Source organism: Corylus avellana, chromosome 1, assembly GCF_965113065.1.
Source record: "Corylus avellana chromosome 1, dhCorAvel1.hap1.2, whole genome shotgun sequence".
Taxonomy (NCBI): domain Eukaryota; kingdom Viridiplantae; phylum Streptophyta; class Magnoliopsida; order Fagales; family Betulaceae; genus Corylus; species Corylus avellana.
Window position 1 is genome coordinate 2678149 of NC_142490.1, and position 27356 is coordinate 2705504.

Below are 27356 nucleotides of genomic sequence, written 5' to 3' on the forward strand. Positions count from 1 at the left end.
ACCTATTGAAACCTTATAGATTGAAAATCTTAAGTCACATAATTTGCATGTGTTGGGTGAACTAGAATCCACAAATATTTAAGGTGGATAATCTTATGAATTTTAAATACATGGTGTGTCTTTGATAACTATAATGTTAACATGAGCTTCTTGTTCTACTTATATCTTTCTCAGTGGCTTTGAGGTTACCTAGACTTTGAAGTGGAGAACTCGGTGCTTTGTAATTTTACCATTGTACAAGACTTGTAGGCTGAGCTAGTGTTTCCACTTTTGAACTATTGCGCAAAAATTACTTGCCCTAAATTAGAATTTTGTGTTACTTTGGAAAATGATTACATATTAATCTTTGCCTTGAATAAACTGTTTTTATTGTTGATGAACTTTATGTTCTTCTGTGGTGCTGTAGAGTATGTTCCTACATCTCACTACTACTTGGTTTGTTACAGGATGTTTATTGACTCATGCAAGAGGCTGAAGATCATGAAGGGATCTGATGCCATTGGCTTAGGTGCGTATATTTTTATGAATGCACAAGTGTATGCATATATCAGCTATCACCCTCAATATTATCATGTGAATTGTTGTTTTGGATGATGTTAAGTCAACTGAAATTTTTAGTACCTTTTTTTTCAGTCCTCATCAGTTATTACATTTTTAAATTGCAATTGATGACTATATCTTAGTTCTCTGAACTTTGTACTTTTCGTTTGTTCCATAGCTCCCAGGGCCATGGAGAAATCCAGGAATAGGAACTAGCTAGTCTCTGAAACTCTTGATTGCTTTGTGGTGGGCAAGTTCAATGCTTGGAATTCAAGCGGGTGAGGAAAGAGAAGGAAGCTTTTAATTGTGAATGAAGAAAATGACAGGATGATTCCTTGCTGGATGATAGGTCATGTTCGGATGAACATCCTGTCTTACTTATCTATGTTTTGATTGAATCAAAAAGTTGCTAATGTCTGAGTTGAAGTCAGGTTATTTAAAACCTCATAAAGCTATTAAAAAAATTAGTACTGTGGAGTTCATAGTCCTTATAAAATCCTAGTTGTTTAAGGTGTTTTGTATTTGATGAATCTTTTTTTGATTGAAGACCACTTGGACTATTCTTCTGCCGCTTTGTTGACTGCCAGTGTTATCAGTTATGTAATGGTGGATTTTTTTTTTTCTAATTATGTAATGGTGGATTAAATGTGACTACTTGCATCCTTCCTCCCTCGCGAATTAGGATCCTTGAAAATGGTTTTCTTTTTTATCAACTCAAACTCTGAGAGTTTTAGACTTTCAATACTTTTCCCATTCTCATAGCTCAAGGCAACCTCATTCTATAGTGGAAAGTCCTGTGAGTCGGTATAAGATTTTTATTTTTTTTTGTAAGTCATTTCTAAAAAAAAAACACCAAACTGAAACTTGATATCTTTTTTATTTCTTAACAATCTCTTCGGAGAGAAGCCAATTTCTTATCAATCTCTTCGGTGCGGCAATGATTTCGGAGTAAAAGTTCAAGTTTTCACCATTTTGGCCACCCTGAATGGCTAAACCCCAAAAATATTCAGGTTTAGAATATTTCAAGCTGAAGAGCTACTTGGCTACGGCAGCGTAGATAACACCACCCAAGTCAAGCTCTTGTTAGGTCGACTGAGTCTATTCGAGTGCGACGAATATGCGTTGGGAAAAATGGATGAGTAGATTTAGAATGGAGAGGGGAGTTGAGAGGTGGAGGATGGATTGCATATGAGGTTTTTCCATATTGTCATTTGGTCTTTCCTTTTTCAATGTGGTATTTTTTATCTTGAGCAAGTGTGAAAGTGAAACAAACTGTGTATTATTATTAGTTTGGATCTTTATTTATTTATTTATTTTTTGTTCTATTTTGAGTAATTTCAGGAATGAATGTTGCTCAAACTTTAGAGGATTATGGTTTCAAGTCTAGGGCTGGCAAAACAAGTACCTGTCAAATAAATAGGTATCCGTTTATCCTATGCATATAACTATTCTTTAAGACTCCTAGATGAACCTTATTATAAAAAAAACATGCATATGATAAACAGGTCGTAAATGAGTTATGTCAAGTTCGTGTTTTGTAACTTTTGTTAGCCCTAGTTTCAACATGACTTATGATTAAATAGTTATTTGTGTTAAAGAATTATTACTTTATTTTGTCTTCGTTGCTTGACAATGCAATTGCTTCTTTGGGACTACATTTTTTTTTTTTTGACATGTTCACATAAGGGAAGGGGACTGAGAGATTCGAACTAGTGACTTCTGCTTCATGAGGCGTGGTCTACAGCCGATTGAGTTATCCCTTGGGACGGGATTACATTGTTTTAATTGTTGTATCTTGGATGCCTCAAGGTAAATTAATATTAGTTCTTTTTCTTAAAACTCATAATTAAAGCCATCATATCATAACATAACTCAGAAAGAAAAAAAAAAAAAAAAAAAAAAACTTTCAATATGAAAAACTGAAAATGCAAAAGAAATGTCATGGGTTATGAGTAAGTTGATTGATAGAGGAGATAATTATAAGATACGGCATATCCGCACAAGGGGGAGAGGGATTCGAACTAGTGACCTTTGCTTCATTATGTGTGATCTCAGCCGATTGAACTACCTCTTGGAGTATAAGATACCAATTAGAAGTGGGTGGAGTGGTTCTGTTTTATTAAGAAAAAAATAAAAACAAATTTATTCATGTCAACATAAATAGTTAATGTATACCAATGTGTTTGGTGTAAAAGCTATTTAATGCTTACTGGGTAGGAAAAGAACCAAAGAGAAAGAATCCTATTAAATTTGGATTTATTTTCTATGTGGATTTCAATGCTGAAAAGAATTAGAGGGCTTTTTTCTTCCCTTTAATAAGGCCCACTAATGTTTGTCCTTAACCCAATGAATATTTTGTTCTAGATACAAAGATTCATATTTTTGCTTTGATTCATGTTCTTTTTTGCAGTGACTACTTGTTCAAGCTTTTGCTGATGGGAGACTCTGGAGTTTTTTTTATTATTATTATTATTTATTTGTGTATAATATGGCAAATCATGTTTTTTTCTCGGAGATTTGTTTTAAGTTATCGACCAATGGGTCTTAAATTAGTGATCCTATCATATTTGACAGACTTTTTTTTTTTTTTTTTTTTTTGTGTGTGAATCGAAATGATAGTTTACAATGATATATGACAAATTGACAATCATCGCAATATATAAAACATTTGCTACATAGGAAAGAGTAAAATTTGAGACCTATAAAAATAAAATAAAAAGTTGCAAGAGGATCTTAAATTACCCATCCTATGACAAATTTTGAATTTTGTGAATCGATAGTTTACAAGGATATATTACAATCATAGTAACATTTAATTATGATATAAAGATTTTTTTAATTAAATTATAATGAAAAAGACCTATCAAGTTAATATATAATGAAGCTAAAATAATATCTCAATACGGCAAAAAAGCTGGGCATCTTCCAAGAGCAGTTGACAGTTTTTGATGCAAGTGTAGACTCTGTTCTCACGTAGAGAGCACCATCCATGCTCACCTTCACCAAAAAACCATCCGGACCTGGTTTTTCCTAAATGCACTTTCTCAGTTATCTACCATTAAACATTATCATATTCTATTTCTACCCCATGAAAGTTTATAACAAAGCGATATAAATTTTGGGTAGAACGCACTCTTAAAAATCAGCTTACAATGAGAGGGTACCCAAAAACTTATATACATATAATTAAACTTAGACTTCAGCAATTTGGGACACTTAGGATCATAACATACCACCACGTTTCTGTGACCGATGTTCACGGTGGCCCATTCTATCGACCCTGACTCGATAGTAGTCATTTCTCTTTTAATGGCTTTACTCACCTATGAGTATTTTAATTTAGCCCATAGGTTCCCCCTTTGTGACTTGAACCTGTGACATGGTATTTGACTTTGAATCCTTTGATACCAAGCTGTTACGAACCAAAGTCTAAAACGAGATAAATTAAATTCTAAGAGAACTTAGACCTTTCTAATACAAGGTTTGAAATTAATTCTTTTCATGTCTTTATTCATAGCATAACCCTCTTTAAATAGACGATTCATTACATATTACATAGGAGAGCTAAGGCTAAGTTAGCAGCTCTTATTGAAATATAAAGTAGGAGTGAACAATCAAGACTCGTACATAAAAATAAAGACAAATCTAAATAAAATAAACCATTGTATAAGGACTGTAACACAAAGACAATAAATAGGCTCCAAAACAATTATGCTATGTACCTCTCAATCCGCCTGAGTTCTTTGGTAACCTCCACCATCGTCGGCCTTATCACTGGATCATCCTCTATGCATATGACAGAAAGCTGCACAACAGACTGCAATTGCTGCTCCACACCAACGCCTCCCTCGGCCAGGATTGCAGGATCCACAATCTCATTTAAAGCACGGTTTCTCAAAGAATCCTTCAACTTCTTATTGTTTTCAAGAAAATAATCCACCAAAATATTATTGCCATATGCTAATCTCAACAAACCAGCAGAATCTTGTCCGGTTAAAAGCTCTAATAAGACCACACCGAAGCTATAGACATCAGTTTTCTCTGTTACCGTGTTCGTAAGCATATAGCTAGAGCATGAGAAACCCCTAGTCCCACACACCTTATCAACTACCACGTGAGTTTCACCCTCTGGAATTGAAATGGAAAGTGAAAAATCTTTAAGTTTGGGAACATTTAGCTGGTCTAAGTAGATATTTTGCAGTTTTATATCTCTATGAATGATAGGCCTGGAGAATGCAGTGTGGAGACATGCAATTGCATGAGCAATTGCTCTTCCAATCTTTAACCTGCTCTGCCACACCATAGGCGTACCACTTCGTCGAGAGATATAAATTCGATCGGCAAGAGCTCCATTTTGAGCATATTGAAACACTAATGCGGGAATTGATGTCTCGAGGCAGCATCCTACCAATTTTTGAATATTTTTGTGAGCGCTCGTCTTTGCAGAAATAGCTAGATCTGATAGGGCCATGTCCTTTGTGGACCTTTCTCCGTAAAGCTTAATGGAAATAAACCGGCCTTCAAAAGTACCATGGTACAATTTATACAACGCGCCTATATGTGAAATATGGCGAGGATCAAAGTTATTGGTTGCCAAGAGAAGCTCTTTATAGGAGAAGGTACGGATGGGAATAGGCCTGCCATTACAAGAGGCAACCAGCTTCTCCAATACAAGCCCTCCATTCTTTATAAATGCTCTCTTTCTCTCTCTCTCTTCCTCTCTATTTTTCGCTCTCTCTTCTTTCTTTGTCAACGGCATGCTTCTCTTCTCTAAAAATGTTTCTTTCCCTCTGTGTCCCCTCACTGCAGGGCTTCAATGTGGCCAAACTTAAATCCCATTTCCACTTTTAGCGTCCACCAAGTTTTCTGTCTTTGATTTCGTGGAAAGTAAGCCCAGCCTTCCTCATCAACGTCTCAAACGCGGAAAGTCAGTCTCACCGTCGACTCTCACTAATAAAATGCTCCCTCCCTCTCTTGTCCACGAAAGTAGAAGGAAACTTCGTGGAAAGAGGCATCGTTTGACAAATTGGTTTTTGTTTTTATTTATGAGAATTGTTTTCGAGAACAAAAGAGAAAAGATTATTTTCGGCAGTTTTTTTTTTTTTTTTTTTTTTTTTTTTTTTTTTTTTTTTTTTAATGTTTACCAAACCGTTTTTAAAAACAGTTTTTGAAAACACAAAACAATAACCCGTTTCGATAACTATTTTCAAAACAGGTGCCACCCAAAATTGTTCCAATATTTTTCTTAAAAAAAAAAGATATAAAATCAACATCTTTCTCATGGGCTTCGTTATACGCTAGATAGGGGTGGGCACGGGTCGGGGTGGGGTGGATATCGCCATTTTTCTCACCCGCCCCGTATAGTGCGGGTTCTGGAAATTCTAACCCGCCAACCGAGCACAATGAACAAAATTCGCGCGGGTTCGGGTGTTGCGGGGCGGGGTAGATCGGGGCGGGTTTTGTGGGTTGTGCGGGTTGGGTTCTCTCTTCCTCAGATCCTCTCATTTATTTCTTCTGCCGGCTTCTCTTCTTTCTTTCTTTCTTTTTCGTTTCATCTCTTCTGCAGGTTTCTTCTCCTCCTAAACGAACACAAGTTACACAACCTATATCAGAACCCTTGAATCAAACCTAAACCAAAGAACTTGGAATTAAATCTGGACGAGGGAAAAAAAAAATTGAAATCTGGACCAAAAACTTGAGATCTCTTAAGGGAGAGAAAAAAACTTGGATTGTGGTCTAGAGGTGGGAGCGGCGCAGTAGCCCGTAGCCGAAGGATGTCGAGCGGCGGCATAGATGAAGAGAGAAGCAGACGAGATGGAGAGAGAGCAAGAGAGACGATAGAGAGTGTGAGAGGCGAGAGAGAGGAGAAACGGCGCAAGAAAAAAATGATTAGGGTTAGGGTTTTTTTTTTGGTTTTATACTTATGTGGGGTTGGGCGGGGCGGGGCGGGTACCTGTAAAGGAAAAATTTCAAAACCGCAACCCGCCCCGTGCGGGTTGGGGAAAATCTACCCGTACCCGCAAAAAAACACTTAAAATCCGCGCGGGGCGGGTTGGCAGGTTTTTGCCCAGTCCTAACACTAGAATAGTGATATAAAGCACACCAGCGTGAGTGAATAGTGCTCACGCTGGTGTACTATACAATAAAAAATAATATTAAAAAAATATTGGAACAGTAATATTAAAAAAAATAATATTATAAAGTACACCAGCGTAAGTATTGTTCACTCATGTTGGTGTGTTCTATATCATTACTCTATATGCTATTGTTTTCTTTACAATTAGTTAGACAGACTTCGTATTAACACAATGCAATTGAAATTGAGCTTAGTATATCTTGCGCTAGGACCCACTAGAGTCTAGCCGTCTAGGGGCGGAATCAGGATTTTTAATGTGGGGGACGAACTTATATACACACATAATACTTATAATTTCTCTATATATGTGTGTTTGTGTGTATTTATATAAAATAAAAGCGAAGAAGACTTAAATTTAATTTCATAGTAAATCATAAGTCATTAATGTATACAAAAGTTATATGTTTATAAAATCATTTTCGAGAAAATCAAGAGAACTTTTATTTCAAATACACAAGCTAATTTTCTATTTTGCTAGACATGTACAAAAAAAAAAAAACACTCAAAAAAGGAACTTAGCATCTCCTTTTAATAGAATAAAATTCATCAATTATTATTTTTGAAGTGAAATTCTTAGCAATTTCTTTCTCAATATAAACTACTAAATGGTTTGCAAAAAATTTATCTTTCATTCTAGTACGTAATCTAGTTTTTACAAGCTTCATGGCCAAAAAAAAGCTCATTCAAAATCTTATTCCCATGGCATTACAAACACACAATAGTATAAATTATTAGCAATATAAACTAAGCACAATTTATAGGGTCCAAGAAAAATGGTACCTTTGAGAGTGAATTGTTTCTCCTAACAAGGTCTCCCGAAGCCCTCAACAACAATAATGTTGAGAGTCAAGACAAAACAATGCTACAATAATAAAAATAAGCCAAATGTTAGTTTTAATCTTATGAAATCTCAAATTAGATAAGCCAAATGCTAGTTTTAATCTTTAGCCTTAGCCACACGGCCCACACTCACTAACGTGACTAACCCACTAATTTTTATTTTTATTTTTTAATTTTTTACTATTTCACAAAGCCACTAACACACACCCACTTAGCCACTAACGTACACCTGACTTAGCAACGAAACCCTCTATGCAAGATTGTAATTTGCATGTGTATCTTTTGATGAATGATAAAAATAAAATAAAATTAACAATGCAAATACAAAATTGTAAGTCTATTTAATTAGCCACTACCCACACTAGGCATCTGCCATACGGCCCACACCCCCACACACCACATGCTAGCTGTCCGCGGGACCAAAACTCCACATTGCTATCCACACAAACCACAAGACAGACGTTGAAAATGAGATGTTCTATTAATAACAAATGATAAATGTTGGGTTTTGAATTGTCAAATTCAATGACAAAATACATTCATCTGTCTGAAGTGTATATATACGAGTTATTGTGTCCAGAAAAGATCTAGAAAACGTGATTAAGCTTAACTAATCATAATAGAATATCTATATGATATAGTTAAATTTAATCAAATCGAAATTCTTTCATTAGAATTAAAATCAGATTTAATTAAATTTTGTATCCTGCATATGTCTCAGTATTTGAACCATAACTTTCGGCTCAAGAATCAGATTGAGGTAAAACAAGTGGAATTGCAAAGCTAACACAAAATGCTACAAATATTTGTGAAATAAGATTTTCATAATTCGGAAGTTAGTTATGCCAAAATCGTCCCGCAAGATAACGACGAAAATTTGGACAAATCCTATTTCAACTAGAACTAGTTTTTCTTTCAATTTCAACTAGTACTAGGTCTTCTTGTAGTCTATATATAGAGAGCTATTATGCATGAAATTGTAAGGAATTAAACATAAGAATTCCAAGTGCTCAGAGAGCGTTTAAAATATTGAGCATTAGGGTTAGTCTCTCACTCTCTCCTTCATCACAAATCATAAACAACCAAAGTTTACAGGAGGGCTACTATGGTAGAAGTCAAGTGGGTCGTTTGTCTTATACAAAGTAGTGTTAATTGTAAATGTTTTGTAAGTGTGAAATTCTTGTAATCCTTATTCTTTTATAGTTGATTGATTTTCTGGGTTTGGCTGTCCCGAAGAAGTTTTACTTCTTTTATAGTTGATTGATTTTCTGGGTTTGGCTGTTCTGAAGAGGTTTTATATTTTAGAGAGTTCTTTAAATGATTTCATTTTCGTAACAAAAATATGTGTCTCTGTGATCTATTGTTCTACATATTTTGATTGTATAATTATTTAATTTTTAATTTTGCGTATTATTTGCGTACACCTATTTAACTCCCTTTTATGTGCCGTTTGGAATCGTATATATTTTTCAATAATGATCTCTTCTTTCTTAGTTACTGTCTAATTTTTATATATTTTTTTAACCAATATTCCCCCAATGCTGAATCACAGATTCACAAGACCTCTTGGCTCTTGCACGATCCAACAGCACATGCTGCCACAAGGCCCACAACCCACAAAGGAAACCTTCAAATGATGCACAAAGGAAAGCTTCAAATGATGCACTAAGCCACGACCCATAGCCACACGGTTTGGCGGCACATGCTGCACAGTTCTTTGTTGAGAAATAAGATGAACAGCAAGACTCTCTCTCTTATTCTTTTTTAGATTTGTATTTTGTGGGTTTTCCTATTTTTCTCTTTTGGTTCGCTTCTATCTTCTCATCTGGTCTGAGAGAGAGATTGAGAGAAAGAGAAAGTCTTTTGGAGAGGATAAACATCATAGATTTAAAATGAGAGGCTGATTTTTTATGCTTGACAAGACGCTATACGTTTGCTGGTTATAAGCGAACTGTATAGATTCAAGTGATATTTTAAGCTTGACATTTTTTATTTTTTATTTTTATCTCAAACCAAATTGAGTTTTGCTGGTTATAAGCGAACTTGAGTCTTTAAGTATGGAGAAAACTAAATGAATTGAGTAGTTTTGGTTTTTTATGTCAGAAGAGGGGTAAAACTAAAAAAATAAAATTAAAAGGGAGTAAAAATTTTATTTTTGGGGACAAATTTATAAATTTGGGGGGACAAATAATAAAATGGATATACTTTAAGTAGAATTTCAAAAAAAATTGGGGGACGAATTCCCCCTACTACAGATTCGGATCCTCTCCAGTCCATTTGTCTCTAGTTAATGGTGAGGATGGCCCTAGGAGAAATCTTAGGGCCATAAAAATACCACGTGTCCCACTTATTTAAAAATAATAAAATATTATTTTGGTTTGGTCACTCCTTGGGGCCATTTGGGAGTGGTCGAAGCCACCCCATGCCCGTTGGGGTTGGATCGGCTACCCCAAGGGCCAAACCCATTTTTTTCAAAACTTTGGGGTGGCCGATCCACCCCCAAAGGCCATGGGGGTGGCTTCGAACGGCCCCAAGGGGTGGCCAAAAGGTGGCCCTTGGGGGTGGTCATGCCACCCCTAAGGGCCATATAAAAAAATTTTGTTTGGCCCAAGGCCACCCCCAATCGGCCCCAAGGGGCCACCCTAGGCCAAGCAGTGGCCATTGGAAGGGCAATATGAAAAAACAAAAAAACAAATTATTATATTTTTTTAGTTTTTATTTGTTTTTAAAATCAAAATAATATTTTATTATATTTAAATAGATGGGACACGTGGCATAAGAACGGCGATGGCCCTAGGATTTTCTTGGCCATTAACTAGAGAACTCTCCGGTCCAACAAGACCGGAGAGGATCCTTTTCCAATCCTCTCCTGGTCCCACTAACAGCATTTTTCCTCTACGCGTGAAGGATACAATAAAACAAAACGACAAACTAGTATATCTATTGTCAGATTAGGTGACTTGCCTTCATCAACCTTACCATGGCACCAAACCATTATGATTACTTTTATATTCTATACTTTTTTGTTTATTAAACCGAACTATTTAAATCTTAACGTGTTATTTTCTATTTTACATTTTTCTACTTCTTTGTGGACGTAGAAATTTGTGTTTCTCGCAACATCTATTGATGTGACTCTAATAAAAGTTTTAGCAATTTCCAAGAAGCAGAGTAACCAGACCGGGGCTCTGGTCACTTGGTAAGGAAAGGGGAAGGAACCACATAGATGAAAGGAAGTTTCTGTTCCTTCTAGATGCTCTACTGCATTTACTTCAAACCGCGTAGACTTTTGTGGTTGACCTGTTGGGTTGAAGCGCAATAGCGATCACATTACCAAAATGTCCTTGTGTTGTCATACTAGAATCCGAAACTTGAAGTAGCATGCTGGATCTAGTAATAGAAGGATGGTTATGTAAGTTCAGGTCTGAAACATCGTTGGCATGAGCATATAAGAGGATCATCTATCCTTGAAGCTCTCATTCGTCAATATATACTAGGCTTCTGGATTTGCGATACTGGCTGGGCATCATATTGTACAAGAGTTTAAACTTTGAACAGAACCCAACTGTAAGTTTTAATGTACCCTGACTTAGAATTTGTTCTGTTCCTTTTTGTTCTTCTTTCAATATTTTAAAGCATGATGAAACAAGTTTCTTAGAGTTATACTTGAGCCTTTCCTTATATTTTACACTGTTGCGTTCCAATTCTATGCGTTGCATTCTTTATTAATTTGGAAAGTTCATATTTGACACTGTTATATCTGCCTAGCTAGTTATTTTTGAATCTTGGCTTTTGTGGTTGGGAAACGTGTTAGAGTTTATCAATATAGTTGGGGGGACCAACTTTCCCGAGAGAGTATATAAGGGAACCAATTAACTTCATAAAAACAAGTTTTGGAACAAAAATAGCACTTAGTATTAATTAAATAATTAAATTTATGTTATTTTTATGCATTTAAATTTTTAAAATAAATAATGATTTAACAAATATAAATGAACATTTATTCCACCTTGATTCCTTGCATTTCTTTCTAGTCAAATATGGTAAATATGACTATATGAGCTAGCTAGCTGACCAGATTAGAGTAATTCTATGTGGCTTACTTGTGTCTTACTTGTATCCTACTAAGGATGATGTGACTATTAAAATCACTATTGAACTTATGATTGATCATTATTGAATTTTGATCAAAGAATGATTTTAATAGCCACATCATTCTTAGTGGGACACAGTAAGCTATTTAAAATTATTCGACCAAACTAGCTACAGTAGAATAGCTTGAAAACTCTTACCCTTTATTACGCGAGTATATAGGAGTCTCCAAGGACACACAAGACGTCGTAAATGGATCATGATTCATCTTTTCTTTATAGGCCACCCCTTATTGGTGTTTTTAGTGTTTTGTTTTTTTTTTTTTTTGCTAAGTTTTTTAATAATTTTAATTTTTTTTAAATGGTTATTTTTGAATAACTCTAAGGTATTTTGGAAAGAAAAATACAAAAGTGTTTAATTTGACATGCCATAGTAGTATGAAATGTCAGATGTCACTTTTTAAAGTTTGGAGGTATAAGTGCAAAATAATTGATAGTTCAAAAGGCTAAAGTCTATTTTTCCCAAAATAAAATTATACAAATTTATATGAATTGAGCCGAATTTCTATATATGAGTTTAGCTCATTAAATCAACGAGGTTTGTTTAATAAACAAACTGAGTTCAAGTCGAATTTATACAAGTTGAACTCAAATTTACCACCATTTCAATTCATTTAAAACCTTAATTAAAAAGAGCCGTAATTGAGAAGGAACTTAAATTTGAACCAATGATGCAGTAACGTTTATAACTTATAAAATTTAGTGGCTTGTTTTATGTCTCTTATTTTTTTCTTCTCAATACGAAAAAATAAAAAAATAAAAAAATACATCTTTTATATCACATCAAAATATTTTTTTTTTTTGAAACACAAACAAAACAACCTTTCCAAAATATATTAACAAACAAAACATTGCATAGTTATTTTTGAATCTTGGCTTTTGGAGTTGGGAAACATGTAATAAGAGAGAATTAACAAAAGCGCTTGCTAATTTTTTTTTTTTTTTTTTAATTTAATTTAGAGAATCAAAAGACTTTTTACTTCTCTATCTAAATACATTCTACAATAGATTCTTTTATCTCTCTATATCAATTAAATATTCTTTATCTACAAAATATAAGTTTCATACTTACCTTTATTTTTTTTACAAAATTTCCAACACAATCTCCAACTTATAGGGAAGTTGCCGCAAATAATTTTTTGTAGGTTTTTTTTTTTTTGTTAAATATTTCCTATATTTAAGAAAGATAAGCAATTATAGAGTAACTGTTGGGACTTTGTGTGTATGATTTAGTTGAGAGAAACAACTTCATAAAAACAAGTTCCGGAAACAAAACCAATATTTGCTTTTAACAGATAAGAATGAACATTTATTCAAACCCAAGAGAAAGAAATCAATGCTCACCAAAAAAAAAAAAAAGACACAGGAATGCTCCAATTTTTATGTAGTTGGCATGGGTAGCTTGGGAAGGTTATTAATTAATTTCTTAGGCCTGCCAGAACAGATTTAATCTCTGACATCTTCCTTTATAAGAATGTAGCAAACTTCCCCGTTTTCATGATTTCCACCACCATTCCTTGCATTTATTTCTAGCCAAATATGATAAATATGAGCTGAGCAAACTAGCTACAGCAGAATAGCTTGAAAACTCTTACCCTTTGTTACGTGAATAGGAGTCTCTAAGAGTAAAAGTTTAGGGGCACATGGTGAGGTCGGAAGAATTGGGAATCATCTCTTCTTTATCTTATCTCTCAGTACATCAGGTTACTCCTTAAATAAGGAGTTTATGTTAATCAGTATTAATTCTGAAAGAACAAAGAATCTATCTTCAAGTCATCTCAGAGATATATATCGTCTTTGTTATCGTACTCTGTTATAATTGTAACGATTTAGTCCATCTCTTATGCACAAAATTGTTGTTGGGTAGGAATCTGAAATGTGAGCCTATTTAAGGCAATGATCTGGTAAACGCTTGCAAATTCTCTTAGAAAATCAGTGACTGGAAAATATGTAATTTCTGCTTTCTTAGATTCTTCCATGAGAAGTACAAATAGCATTCCCATTATAACCCCATTGAAGTAATAAAATCTTTGTTGAAAATTTGTTTCTGACAATTTTTTTTTAATAAAAATAGGCAGGCAGAAAAGACCAACAGTAACTATTCTGCTTAGGCGTGACCATAGTAGTACTTGTCTGCTGGGAGTCGCACAAGAGAAGCCTAAACGGTGGGAATCTCAGACGCTCTCTCAAGTTCAATTGAGTCATAACTTGACCCAGCCCATCAGGACATTAGTAAGATTCAAGGCAGCTAATTAGCCAAACTGCAAAATATGCTTTGGAATAGCTCTTAGATGCCATATCAGCTTATGCCATTCAACTCTAGGCAATGGTAATCTGGTAGCATTCCAAGCAGCAGGGCGTTGATATTTTCCAGTAAGAGAGGGAACTTGTCTGACACATTTTTCTTGAGGTAACCTAATCTCTGCCATTCTTGATTGATTTTCCTCCATTCTTTGATAATTCTTGCTATAGTATTTCCATTAAATGTTGAAGAATCATTTTTCTTATAATGATTGCTAGGCAAAGACATGGTGGATGCAATAGTAACCGTTTTCTTGGAAAAACTGCTTAATGCTCTTTCAGAAGAGAGCCGCGTTTTAAGCCTATTTAGAGACCAATTTAAAAGATTACAGCGCGAGCTCCTATTAATGCAAAGCTTCCTCAAAGATGTTGATAGGCTCACTAGGAAGAGCCATATTCTTCGTGAGATCACAGCCACTTTGCGAGAACTTATTTTTGAAGCTGAAGACATATTAGATGATTGCCAACTTCTATTTATAAGGGATGATAAACTCCTTTTAAGTGGTTGGTTAATGTACATCCACCCGAAAAAGATTCCATGGAAATATCAGACTGGAAAGCGCCTCAGAAAAATCAACGAGAAAATTACCAACATCAAACAAGACATTGCAACTTTTCCCGGTGTCTCATTTTCAAACCAACCACAACCCGAATACGGATGCAATGACTTATCCCAAAGATGGAGCTCACCTGTGTACGATCATACGCAAGTGGTAGGATTAGAAGGTGACACGAGGAAGGTAAAAGATTGGCTATTTGAAGCAGATGGACCAAATGGTGGTATATTGGCAATTGGAGTTGTTGGCATGGGTGGGTTGGGAAAAACCACCCTTGCTCGGAAAGTTTTCAATGATAAAGAAGTAGAGCGGCACTTCGAAAGAAGAATGTGGGTTTCTGTTTCACAAAATTTTAGTGAAGTGCGGATTTTGAGAAGCATGTTAAGGAACTTGGGAGATGCTGGTGTTGGGGATGATCGAGGTGAATTGTTGAAGAAAATAAACCAATATCTCATAGGGAAGAAGTATTTAATTGTAATGGATGATGTGTGGTGCCGGGACAATGCTTGGTGGGAGGGAATTTTGGAAGGATTACCCAAAGGAAATGGAAGCAGTGTCATTATTACTTCAAGAATTAAGGAAATTGTACAAAAGATGGGAGTGAGGGTAAACAGAATCCATTGGCCTAAATTCCTTAGTAGGGATGATAGTTGGTTATTGTTTCGGAAGATTGCATTTGCAGCAAGTGAAGGTGAGTGTAAATACCCTGAGCTAGAAAAGATTGGGAAGAAGATTGTAGAGAAGTGCAAGGGTCTTCCATTAGCAATTAAGGTAGTTGGAGGAATGATGCTTTGTAAACCATCTCGATATCAAGAATGGAAGCGAATCTTAGACCATTTCCGCAATGAATTAGCAGAAAATGATGATTCTGAGAGAGGCTTGATGGCTTCACTACAGTTGAGCTATAATGAGCTCCCACCTCATCTAAAATCATGTTTTCTTTGTTTCTCTGTTTACCCAGAGGATTGTGTCATAAGCAAAGAGCAGTTGGTCCATTGGTGGATTGGAGAGTGTTTTGTCCCGCTAAGGAGTGGTAGATTAATAACTGAAGCCGGGGAAGATTGTTTCACAGGATTAACAAATCGATGTTTGATAGAGGTTGTTGATAAGACTTACAATGGAACGATTTATACTTGTACAATTCATGATATGCTTCGTGATTTGGTGTTGAAAATTGCAAACGAATATGCATTCTTTAAACAAGATGGAACAAGTTGTCGCCATTTGGGGATCACAAGCAATTTGGATTCCAAGCAACATCAAAAGTTACGGGCCTTGTTGTCAACAACCAAGACTGCTGAAGTGAACAAGATTAAATCGAACACTGCCAAAGCACTTTGCATGTCTCATTACTTGCGGGTACTTGATGTTTCCAAATCAGTCTTTAAAACATCCATCTCAAGTATTCTAAATCAGATTGGTTCCCTTCAGCACCTAGCATACCTTAACTTAAGCAATACTCATCCATTGGTTCAATTGCCACCATCACTTGAGAAGCTTGGCAACCTTCAGATTTTGGATGTGAGTCATTGTCAAAATATTAAACTGCTTCCATCTTACATTGTGACTTTTAAGAAGCTGACGGTCTTAAATGTGAGCCACTGCGGTTCACTTGAATGCTTTCCTAAAGGCTTAGGAAGGCTTTCAAACCTTGAAGTATTGCTAGGGTTTAGACCTGCAAGATCAAGCCAAGAAAAAGGTTGTCGCATTGGAGAATTGAAAAATTTAGCGAAACTCAGGATGCTGAGCATTCAAATAACTCGAGCTGATGAGATTAGAGATAGTGAGGTCAATGCATTAGTAGGTCTCCAAGAACTGCAATATTTATCCTTGAGTTGCTTTGATAGTGATGGTAGCGACCTCATTACCAAGGTCGATAATTTCTCTCCTCCAAAGCAACTCCATGAGCTGTGTCTCCAATTTTATCCAGGAAAGATCAGTCCAAGGTGGCTCAACCCCATATCACTTCCTGAATTAAGGTTTCTTTCAATTTCCTCTGGTAATATTGCAAAATTCCACCAGAGCTTTTGGGGGGATGACAATATTGTCTGGAACATTGAGGCCTTGATGTTAGAATTTCTCTCGGATTTGGGAGTGGAGTGGTCGATGATGCAACGAGTTATGCCATTTTTAAGAATTGTGAATGCGAGTTGCAGTCCAGAGTTAGAGTCTTTCCCAGTTGAGGACTCTGGGTTTAGAGGTGATGAATGGAAGAAGGGAGAGCATGGAAACTAAAGCTAGAACAAATACAAGGGCAATGGATCTGATGTATTATTAATGTTGATTATGGTAATTGTTAAGCCTGTAAGTTATACAGTAATTGTTATGCTTGTAAGAAATTGGTCCTTTTTCCTGTTACAGATAAAATAATGCCATTGGTCTGGACTAGTGGTATGCAATGTGTTGGTTGTTGAAGGTTTGCTTCCAATCGATAGAAATGCAAGAGAAACAATATGCATTTTTTTTTTTTTTTAATCTATATGTTCTACAAGTATGGCGAGAATTGAAGTAAGAAATCCATACTTTCTTTCTTGATCAGCTTATGTTGTTTCTTGCTTTCGGTCTTCAATACAAGGGAAAAATATAATTTACTACTAAGTATATTTTTAGACTGTTGGACCGGTCGAAAATCATGTGAGTTATTTCTGTTTTGATAGATGACTTCCTTTGTGGATAAGATCGTCACATGACTTGCTACATTTGCTTGGTTATTTTCCATATAGAGGCCGGCTGCCTGGGTGAGCCTATAGTTGCATTACCAATTTTACCATATTTTCAGTAAGCATCTTCATTTTTTTAAAAAACAAAATCTTTCTTAATGATATTTTCGAGTTTTAATCGTTTTTCAATAAGATCATCGCATAACATTTTTCGTCAAATTTCTAACAGAAATCAAGTGAAATATCTATACCCCTAGAAGATTATAATAAGTCTCCGAGTCAACCCTCCAAAATTTTTAAATCCCTAATTTTTTTTTTTTTTTTTTTGAATTTTTACTTCTTGGTGCAATCTAAAATTTTTTTAACAACTGTTAGTCTGAGTCTCACGTCATTAAAATATTAATTTTTTAATTTAATTTTAAAATTTAAATCTAAATTTTTTATTATTATTATTTTTTTAAAAAAAAAAGAGGACAAGGGTGGCCGGCCAACCCATTTTGCCTGGGGGTAGTTTTTTGAGGGTTTGGACCTAGGGGGTGGCCGAATCACCCCCCGTGGGCTCTGGGGGTGGTTCGGCCACCCCTAGACAAGCCCAACGGGGTGGTTCGACCACCCTAGGGCCAAACCCTCAAGTTTTTTTTTTAGGGTTTTGCCCTAGGGGGTGACCAAACCCCTTAGGCCATAGGGTGGTTCGGCCACCCCCTGACGGCTGGTCTGGGGGTGGCCGAACCACCCCTAGGCAAAATGGGGTGGCCGGCTACCCCTGTTCTTTTTTTTTTTTTTTTTAGATTTAAATTTTAAAATTAAATTTAAAAAGTTAATATTTTAATGAGGTGAAACGGTGCGTTTTGACCCAGACTAACGGCTAGTAAAAAATTTTGACAGCTGAGATTTTATTGTCATTTCAATTGACCCAGACAGTAAAAAGTCGAAAAAAAAAAAAAAAAAAAAAAACTTAGGAATTTAAAAATTTTGGAAGCTTGACTCAGAGACTTATTATATAATTATCCGGAAAAAAAAATTAGAAAAAAATCAGCGAAAAAGAAAGACAAAATGGGCTACGATTATTCCCAACACTAAAATGGGCTATGATTAGGTGTTGTTGAATGAAAGTTGAAATTATTTTGTTGAAAGATAGATGTTAGAGCATTTACAACACCTACCTTTTATCGTTCTTATATATATAAGAAAAATCTAAAAAATTCACAAATAACCACTTGTAGCTGCTTTCCTATATCTTTTCTATTCATTATTTTAACACAAAATATTTTTCTCTCTTCTCTTTCCTTTTTTTTTTTGTGGACGTGTGTTGAGATTTTGTAAAAAAATGTGAAGGTAAATATAAAATTTATATTTTGTAAAGAAAGAATTTTTAATTGGTATAAAAAAATATAAGAGTTATTGTAAGTTGAATTTGAATAGAGAAAAAAAAAATAGTTTGGTTTTTAATTTATTTTTTTTTTAAAAAAAAAATTAAAATAAAGCTTGAATAGGACGCGCTTATTTTGTTAGGCTAATTCGTTTGAAAGTATCAATCGCTCAATTTAGAATTTAGATTTATGAGAAAGGAACGAGTGAGAATGGAAAAAGTTGCGTCCAAGACGAGCATAGTGGAGAGAGAGAGAGAGAGAGAGAGAGACATTACGCGTGGAACATGTTTGCCCAATGAATGGCCGGGACCCTCCAAAAAGTCCAAGAAAGGCCAACAAACAGCATTGGCGAAGAAAGATCCGCTTACTTTTCACGAAATCAAGCTTTACTTTTGTGGACGGTAGGGGAAATGGGATTATAGTTAGGCAACTTTCAGGCCCTCAAGAGCCGCGAGACAGAGAGAGGAAGGGAAGCATGCTACTTGTTAAAATATACCGAAAATATAATATAATTTTTTGTATATTTTATAATTACTTTAATATCAAATATTCTCTATCTAGGTTGATTACAATCTTTGAAGAAGCTCATTGCAAAGAGAGAAAGAGAAAGAGAGCATTTCTTGAGAATGGAGGGCATGTGTTGCAGAGGCTAGTTGCCTCTTTTAATGGCAGGCCTATTCCCATCCGTACCTTCTCCTATCAACAGCTTCTCTTGGCAACCAACAACTTTGATCCTCGCCTTGTTCTACATGTAGACGGGGGTTGTCAAATGTACAAGGGTTCTTTTGAAGGCCGAATACTTTTCATTAAGATGGATAAGCTAAATAATTTGTTTGAAAATGAATTGTTCCTAACCGACATAGCTATTTCTGCAAAGATGAGCGCTCACATAAATATTCTAAAACTGGTAGGATGCTGTCTTGAGACTTCAACTCCGTCTTTAGTATTTGAATATGCTCAAAATAGAGTCTTTGCTAATCAAATTTATACCTCTCCACGATAAGGTACACCCACGGTGTGGCAGAGCAGGTTAAATATTGCAAGAAAGATAAATTATGCAATTGCATATCTTCATATTGCATTCTCAAGGCCCATCATCCATAGAGATATAAAGTCGAGAAATATCTTCTTAGACTAGCATGATGTTCCCAAACTTGCAAGTTTTGAACTTTCTATTTCAATTCCCGAGGGCGAAATTGACGTGGAAGATGACGTGAGGGGATCTTTGGGTTTCGTAGCCCTAACTATTTAGATACAGGAAGGGTAATAGAGAAAGCCATGTCTAAAGCTTTGGTATAGTTCTACTAGAGATTTTAACTGGACAAAGTTCGTTTGATCTTGATCGAGCAGATGGAAATCACCTTTTAGTAGATCACGTAAGAAACTGTGCTATAAATGAGATTGCGGATCCTGCAATCCTAGAGGAGGGGTTGGTTTGGAGAAGCAATTGCAAGCTCTGTTGGAGCTTGCTCTCATATGCATATAGGTCGATCCATAAATTAGGGGTGAAAATTTAGAACCGCTAACTGCTTTTGAAAGCAGTTATTAAAAACCGTTAACCGCTTAGCGGTTAATAAGTTTTTGAAAACCGCTAACTGCTTTATATATATATTTGTGTGTTGTATTTAATTCTTTGTTTAAAATATTGGTAAATGTAGCATTTTATTAATATTAGTTACTTTTGGGCTCCTTCAATATAGGTTCCTTTTGCAACAATTTGGCCCAATTTGTCATATATAGCAAATTTTGATGCTAAAATAGCACTGAAAAGGAAAAAAAAAAAAGAAAAAAAGGTGTTTAAAGTGAACCCAAAAATATCCTAATTCTCAAAACTGGTAAAAAAAAAAAAAAAAATGGGGGGCCCAAAAAAGGCAAAACAAAAAAGCTCAAAAAAAGCAGTTAGTAGGATGCGGTTAACCACTAACCGGGTGGTTAACCGCCTAGCTGTTAGCGGAGGCGGTTAGTAAAATTTACTAACCCCATTTCACCCCTACCATAAATAAGGCCGACGATGGTGGATGTTACAAAAGAACTCAGGCGGATTGAGAGGTTCATCGCATGATTATTTTATCATTTGGCCCATCTAAGTTCCTCTTCCCATTGTGAGTCAATTTATATTAGATTTTTGTTTTATGCTTGATTTTGAGCCTTGATTCGCTTGAAATCAAAGTTGGTGTGTACTTGACATCTTCATTCTGTCTAATGCTTCGTTTGTTTCGATGTAAAATTGTTTCTAAAAAATGTTTACTGTATTTTCAGGTGTTTGATGTGACAAAAAATAATAGTTAACAGAAAATATTTTTCATTTGACTAAAAAGATCTCTTAAATTTTCAGAAAATAGTTTTGATTTTTGAAAATCGTAAACCATTTTTCGAGTTTGAACATCTCATTTCATTTTATTCATTAAAAAAAAAAAAAACTCAATTTCATGCAATCCATTTCAGCAATTAACTTTTGGATTGTTAACACCATATTTCATTCTTTAAAGTAAAATTTTGAAACACTGTCCGCTTGAGGTTTAACTATATGAAAGATAAGGACATGAGTTTTTAATTTTGATAATTAAGGATCTAAGTTTTGACCATATTATATATAGCAAGTTTTTGACATTTGAAGTGCAAGTTGACATATTCTTCATGCAAGAGTCAAGACTAATTAAGGAAATTGTGTCGCGTGTATTAAGGTCATGTCATTATGTCATGCATAGTAAATAAAAAAAAAAAAGAATGGGTGGAGCCTGGAGGCTCTTGTGATGGGTTATAGTACTTTTGTGGGGTGGATAGGAGTGGCTGTTGTGGATAGAATGTTCATCTCTTGTTTGTTGCTACGAACAACTCGAATGAGCAATTTGCTTGTGACGACGAGGTGATAGTAAACTTGTATGTAGTAGCATTAGCATTAGCATTAGCTGCCAATGCTACTGCTAATAGATAGCGAATGAGCAATGGGGATTGGAACAGAGAATTAGCTGCCAAGTAGTAGCATTAGCATTATCACATTCTAAGATAAATAGATAGCGAAATGGTACCCTAGATTGCATTTTTTTTTTTACTAGATTTTCTTTTTTCTTTTGTTTTTATTTATGGAATAAAAGTAACACAATATCATTGGTTTTATGTGTAAAATATGTCATCCGGCACTTCAACCATAAAAAAACTTCATAGAAAAATTGACGGAATGACATGTTTGTCACATAATCAAAATTTAGATAATTATTTATCAAAATTATAAATTCAGGTCCTTAAAATCAAGAGCGGCATTGGAGAGTTTCCCTAAATTTTACAAACCTAGCTGATCTTGGTTTGTTTGAATGTCCTAACCTAACAACATTCTGCAATGGATCTTACTAGTGATTATTTGAAAAAAAAAAAAAAAAACCAAGGGGAGAATTTTTTTTATGAGATATTCCATATCTTTTGGTCGAATATTGCTATGACGTACAGAAGAATGGTTTTTGGTTTAAGTAAGTTCTGGGTTTCTGAGTTTTTCACCACCGGTAAGTTCTGTATTTGTCTTACTCATTTGGCATGTTTAGAGAATGAGTTAAAATTGTTTGTTTTTTTTCGCCTTGTCCTAATTTGGTGTGATGAATTGACGTATTCATTTTTTGTTGGTGAGCACAAAAAAACCTAATTTGTACTAAATTCCTATAGAAATTATTCTTAAAAAAAAAAAAGAAAAAAAAACAAAGACCAAACGTAAAAACCAAGGCATGCTAAAACTGATTACTTCTGGGCCGAAATAGCCCATCCTAAGCTATGCAGGCTTGGGCTTATATTATTACAGGCCTGACAGGTTTCAGACCTAAATTGTTAGTTTGATTGAATTTTCAAGCCGGAATCACAGTAGGTGATTCGAAGTCCAACTGGCTACAAATAAAAGCAAAGCATGCTAGGCTTGCTTTGCTAGCCTACTTTTAATTTCCATGAAACTCTACGTACGCCACCAGAGAAATTTATCAAATTTCAATCCCACAATGGCCCCGAATCCGACTTTCCACGAAATTTCCTTCCACTTTCGTGGAGAAGAGAGGGAGCATTTGGGAGTGAGACTGACTTTCCGCGCTATAACGCGTTGATCATGAGGAAAGCTGCGGTTACTTTTGACCAAATCAAGCTTTACTTTCAAGCCTTTGCAGAGCGGGGAGACAGAGAGAGAGAGAAAGGGAAGCATGCTACTCAACAAGCTGGTTGCTGCTCTTGGAGATCATGGCCGGAAAAAGAGAGAGAGAAAGAGAGCATTTCTTGAGAATAGAGGGCTTGTATTGGAGAAGCTGGTTGCCTCTTGTAATGGCAGGCCTATTCCCATCCGTACCTTCTCCTATAAAGAGCTTATCTTGGCAACCAATAACTTTGATCCTAGCCTTATTCTAGAGAGAGACTCCTATACATTGTACAAGGCTTCTTTTGAAGGCCGATTTTTTTCCATTAACATGTATGATCATCCATCTGCCAAGGACTCGGCTGTAACGGATATGGCTATTTCCGCAAAGACGAGCGCTTGCAAAAATATTCTAAAACTAGTAGGATGCTGTTTTGAGACTTCAATTTCGACTTTAGCGTTTGAATATGCTCAAAATGGAGTCCTTGCGGATCAAATTTATATCTTTCGACGACAAGGTACAATCATGGTATGGGAGAGCAGATTAAAGATTGTAAGACAAATTGCTCATACAATTGCATATCTCCATACGGGATTCTCCAGACCCATCATCCATAGGGATATAAAACTGGAAAATATCCTCTTAGACTAACATGATGTTTTCAAACTTACAGATTTTTCACTTTCCATTTCAATTCCCGAGGGTGTTGATGGGGTGTTCGAGACTTGGGGTTTCTTATGCCCTTAGCTATCTCAATACAAGTACGGTAGTAGAGAAAACTGATGTCTATAGCTTTGGTATGTTTCTATTACAACTTTTCACTGGCCAAGATTCTCATGGTCTATCCAAATTAGCTTTTGAAAACAATGAGATGTTGGAGATTATTTGAGAAACTGTGCTTTCAATGAGATTAGGGATCCTGCAATCCTAGCAGAGGAAGGAGGAACTGGTGTGGAGCAGCAATTGCAAGGTGTGCGTCAACTTAGTCTCTCATGCATAGAGAATGATCCAGAGATAATCCTAGCGATGGTGGATGTTACAAAAGAACTCGGGCGAATTGAGAGGTTCATCGCATGATTATTTAATTTTTTGCTTGCTTGTTCCGTCTAATTAAGTTCCTCTTCTCTCATCATGGGTCAATTTATGTTATTTATTTTTGTACTTGATTTTATGCTTGATTTTGAAATGTGTATATTACAAAAGAACTCAGCGGATTGAAATGTTTGAATATTTTCCAAAATGGCATTTAATTGGCACTTAAACAGTAAAAAAAGTACTTGATAGAAAATTTGATGGAATGACGTTTTTGACACGTGATCAAAATTTAGATCCAGTTTTGTCAAAATTCTAAATCAGGTCCTTATCTATCACAAGGGCAAAAATCAAGAAGGGCATTGGACAATTTCCCTAAATTTTACAAACCTAGCAAGATTCTGCAACGGAGTGATTATTTGAAAGAAAGAAAACAAGAAGAAGAAGGTCAGCATGGACGGTGCTCCCTATCTCAGGAAGGTCGGTCTGAGAACCTACTCGATCGAAATATCAAGAGCTGTCAACTGCTCTTGAGAAGATGTTCAGCTGTTTCACCATAGGTGAGAGAATGTTTTAGCTTTTATCTTAATGGCAATATGCTTTTGAACTAATTTTATAGTATTTAGATTTTTAAATTTGTGGGATTATCATCCTTATTGGTCGAACAAGGACAACACTTCATTTTTGCCTGGATTTGGTTACTATTCTTTATTATGACATCAGGTCAATGTGGATCCCAAGGAGCACCAGGGAGGGAAATGCTGAGTGAGAGCAAGTTAAGAGATCTTTTGCATGGATCAGAATATGTACTTACATACGAGGATAAAGATGGTGACTGGATGCTTGTAGGGGATGTTCCGTGGGAGTAAGTTTTGATCTATCATTTCTATCTTTTTCATCAACCTTCGTATTCCTCCTATTGTTTCCCTAGAAATAAATTAGTAAATAACAATGAAATTATAAGTGATGTATAGAAGAAAAATTAACTTTGAGAGTTCATCTGAAGCATTTTGAACTTGATGTGCCTAATCGTTTGAAATTACAAAATTTGTCTTCTATTAGTGAATAATGTTAAGGATTAGTGGAAGTGGAAAAGTCAATGGCCTATCATTTTATTGATAGATTTAGATTAACTCATCCTGCTTCGACTCTTTTAGTTATAGAGTACATAGCGAATGTGAATTTTTATCTATGAGACTTGTTGAGCAAAACAACACTTTGTGACAAAGTGGTGAGTTGATGCAAGGGAAGAGACACAAATTTTACTTTAATTTTTTATATCAATTCTGTTTGTCCATGCAGTTTTATTTAGGCCCAATTAGTTAATTGGGTTTTTAGTATTTAGTTTTATGTTTTTATTTAATTTTTAAGAGTCGAGGTTGTTTTTGTTATTCAATAAATGGGCTCTTCCCAAAGTCAATTAGATTAGGGTTTAGTCGATATTCTATTCAAGTGTGTTTTGTACTCTCCTGGAGGAGACTTTGATGAGATAAAAAATATGTGGAATTGTATATCTCGATGTTTCTTTCTTTCTCTCCCCTTAGCTTCTTTCTTTCTCACCTTTTTTTTTTTAGCTTATTTATCCTCTCTTTTCCGTATTTTCACCGTGTGATTTTTGTGATTATTGTTAGTTCTACATCAAGAATGAGTTACTTGCAAATAATTTCGATGTCTATATTAAAGGGCAAATTCCTAAGATTTGAGTTCAAATCTGATGCTTGATGATTGTTACCACTGACTGTAGCATTCCCTCATAGAGTTTAAATTATAGACATACTAGAAGAGTGACTGATCTGTCAACTTACACGTTGTCCTATATCAGGAATAGTTCCCTATGTTTTATTAGAACTCATAAACACATGATATAGGATGCATAACAGATTTGGATTCTATGTTCAGAAGTCACTGACCCAGAGCTTGGTGTTTAAGTTTCATCCTAGATAGTGGTCATATGGTATTTATGTGTGTAGTCAACATGGAGCTAAACATCATGCACAATCCTTCAATGACTGGAGTACTATACATATACAGCCTTCTTGGATCGGCTTAGCAAATAATAAAGACAATCAATTTTGATGATTGTAAATCCTGGTCACAATATTAACCCAACCTCTTCACCCCCTCCCTTCTCCTCCTGTCAGTAAAAGAGAAAATAAGATAAATGTAGATTCTTAGACCCAAATGAATACTATCATTCAAATCTCCACTTTTACATGTCAGTCCATATATATTCTAAAACTTACTTGCATGCGGTTTTCTGCTTTATTGAGCAACTATATACATGACCTATTGAAACCTTATAGATTGAACATCTTAAGTCACATAATTTGCAAGTGTTGGGTGAATTAGAATCCACAAATATTTAAGGGGGATAATCTTATGAATTTTAAATACATGGTGTGGCTTTGATAACTATAATGTTAACATGGGTTTCTTGTTCTACTTATATCTTTCTCAGTGGCTCTGAGGTTACCTAGACTTTGAAGTGGAGAACTCGATGCTTTGTAATTTTACCATTGTACAAGACTTATTGGCTGAGCTAGTGTTTCCACTTTTGAACTATTGCGCAAAAATTACTTGGCCTAAATTAGAATTTTGTGTTACTTTGGAAATGATTACATATTAATCTTTGCTTTGAATAAACTGTTTTTATTGTTGATGAACTTTATGTTCTTCTGTGGTGCTGTAGAGTATGTTCCTACATCTCACTACTACTTGGTTTGTTTCAGGATGTTTATTGACTCATGCAAGAGGCTGAAGATCATGAAGGGATCTGATGCCATTGGCTTAGGTGCGTATATTTTTATGAATGGACAAGTGTATGCATATATCAGTTATCACCCTCAGTATTATCATGTGAATTGTTGTTTTGGATGATGTTAAGTCAACTGAAATATTTATTACCTTTTTTTTTAGTCCTTATCAGTTCTTACATTTTTAAATTGCAATTGATGACTATATCTTAGTTCTCTGAACTTTGTACTTTTCGTTTGTTCCATAGCTCCCAGGGCCATGGAGAAATCCAGGAATAGAAACTAGCTAGTCTCTGAAACTCTTGATTGCTTTGTGGCGGGCAAGTTCAATGCTTGGAATTCAAGCGGGTGAGGAAAGAGGAGGAAGCTTTTAATTGTGAATGAAGAAAATGACAGGATGATTCTTTGCTGGATGATAGGTCATGTTCGGATGAACATCCCGTCTTACTTATCTATTTTTGATTGAATCAAAAAAGTTGCTTATGTCTGAGTTGAAGTCAGGGTTATTTAAAACCTCGTAAAGCTATTAAAAAAAATTAGTACTGTGGAGTTCCTAGTCCTTATAAAATCTTAGTTTAAGGTGTTTTGTATTTGATGAATCTTTGTTTGATTGAAGATCACTTGGATACTGTTCTTCTGTTGCTTTGTTGACTGCCAGTGTTCTTAGTTATGTAATGATGGATTAAATGTGACTTCTTGCATCCTTCCTCTCGCTCTCTTGAAAATGGTTTTCTTTTATGTACTCAAAACTCTCAGAATTCTAAACTTTCGCGACTTTTCCCATTTTCATAGCTCAAGGAAACCTCAGTCTATGGTGGAAAGTCTTGTGGGTCCTGTCGCAAGATTTACTGAGCTCAAGTTCTTGGCAAATTTTGTTCTTTAACCAATAAATAAATTCACAATTTCATGTTAT

General features: G+C 35.3%; 1 protein-coding gene, 1 long non-coding RNA gene and 4 pseudogenes across 2 annotated transcripts; 5 read left to right on the forward strand and 1 right to left on the reverse strand.

Annotated features, from left to right (window-relative positions):
- The first annotated feature begins 760 nt into the window (after positions 1–760).
- On the forward strand, positions 761–27151 carry LOC148587852 (uncharacterized). Its single transcript, XR_015912145.1, has 2 exons — positions 761–1051; positions 27024–27151. It is a non-coding gene; the product is annotated as an uncharacterized LOC148587852 (long non-coding RNA).
- On the reverse strand, positions 4052–5443 carry LOC132172224 (serine/threonine-protein kinase ZRK1 pseudogene; annotated as a pseudogene).
- Positions 14196–16787, forward strand: LOC132172793 (disease resistance RPP13-like protein 4 pseudogene; annotated as a pseudogene).
- On the forward strand, positions 18851–20617 carry LOC148587853 (non-functional pseudokinase ZED1-like; annotated as a pseudogene).
- Positions 22728–23735, forward strand: LOC148587854 (serine/threonine-protein kinase ZRK1-like; annotated as a pseudogene).
- LOC132170831 (auxin-responsive protein IAA8) lies at positions 24184–27151 on the forward strand. The gene is made up of 4 exons (XM_088516840.1): positions 24184–24250; positions 24414–24555; positions 26420–26481; positions 26692–27151. The coding sequence occupies exons 1-4, from the start codon at positions 24229–24231 to the stop codon at positions 26727–26729; spliced, it is 264 nt and encodes an 87-aa protein (XP_088372966.1). The 5' UTR covers positions 24184–24228; the 3' UTR covers positions 26730–27151.
- Positions 27152–27356: the final 205 nt, after the last annotated feature.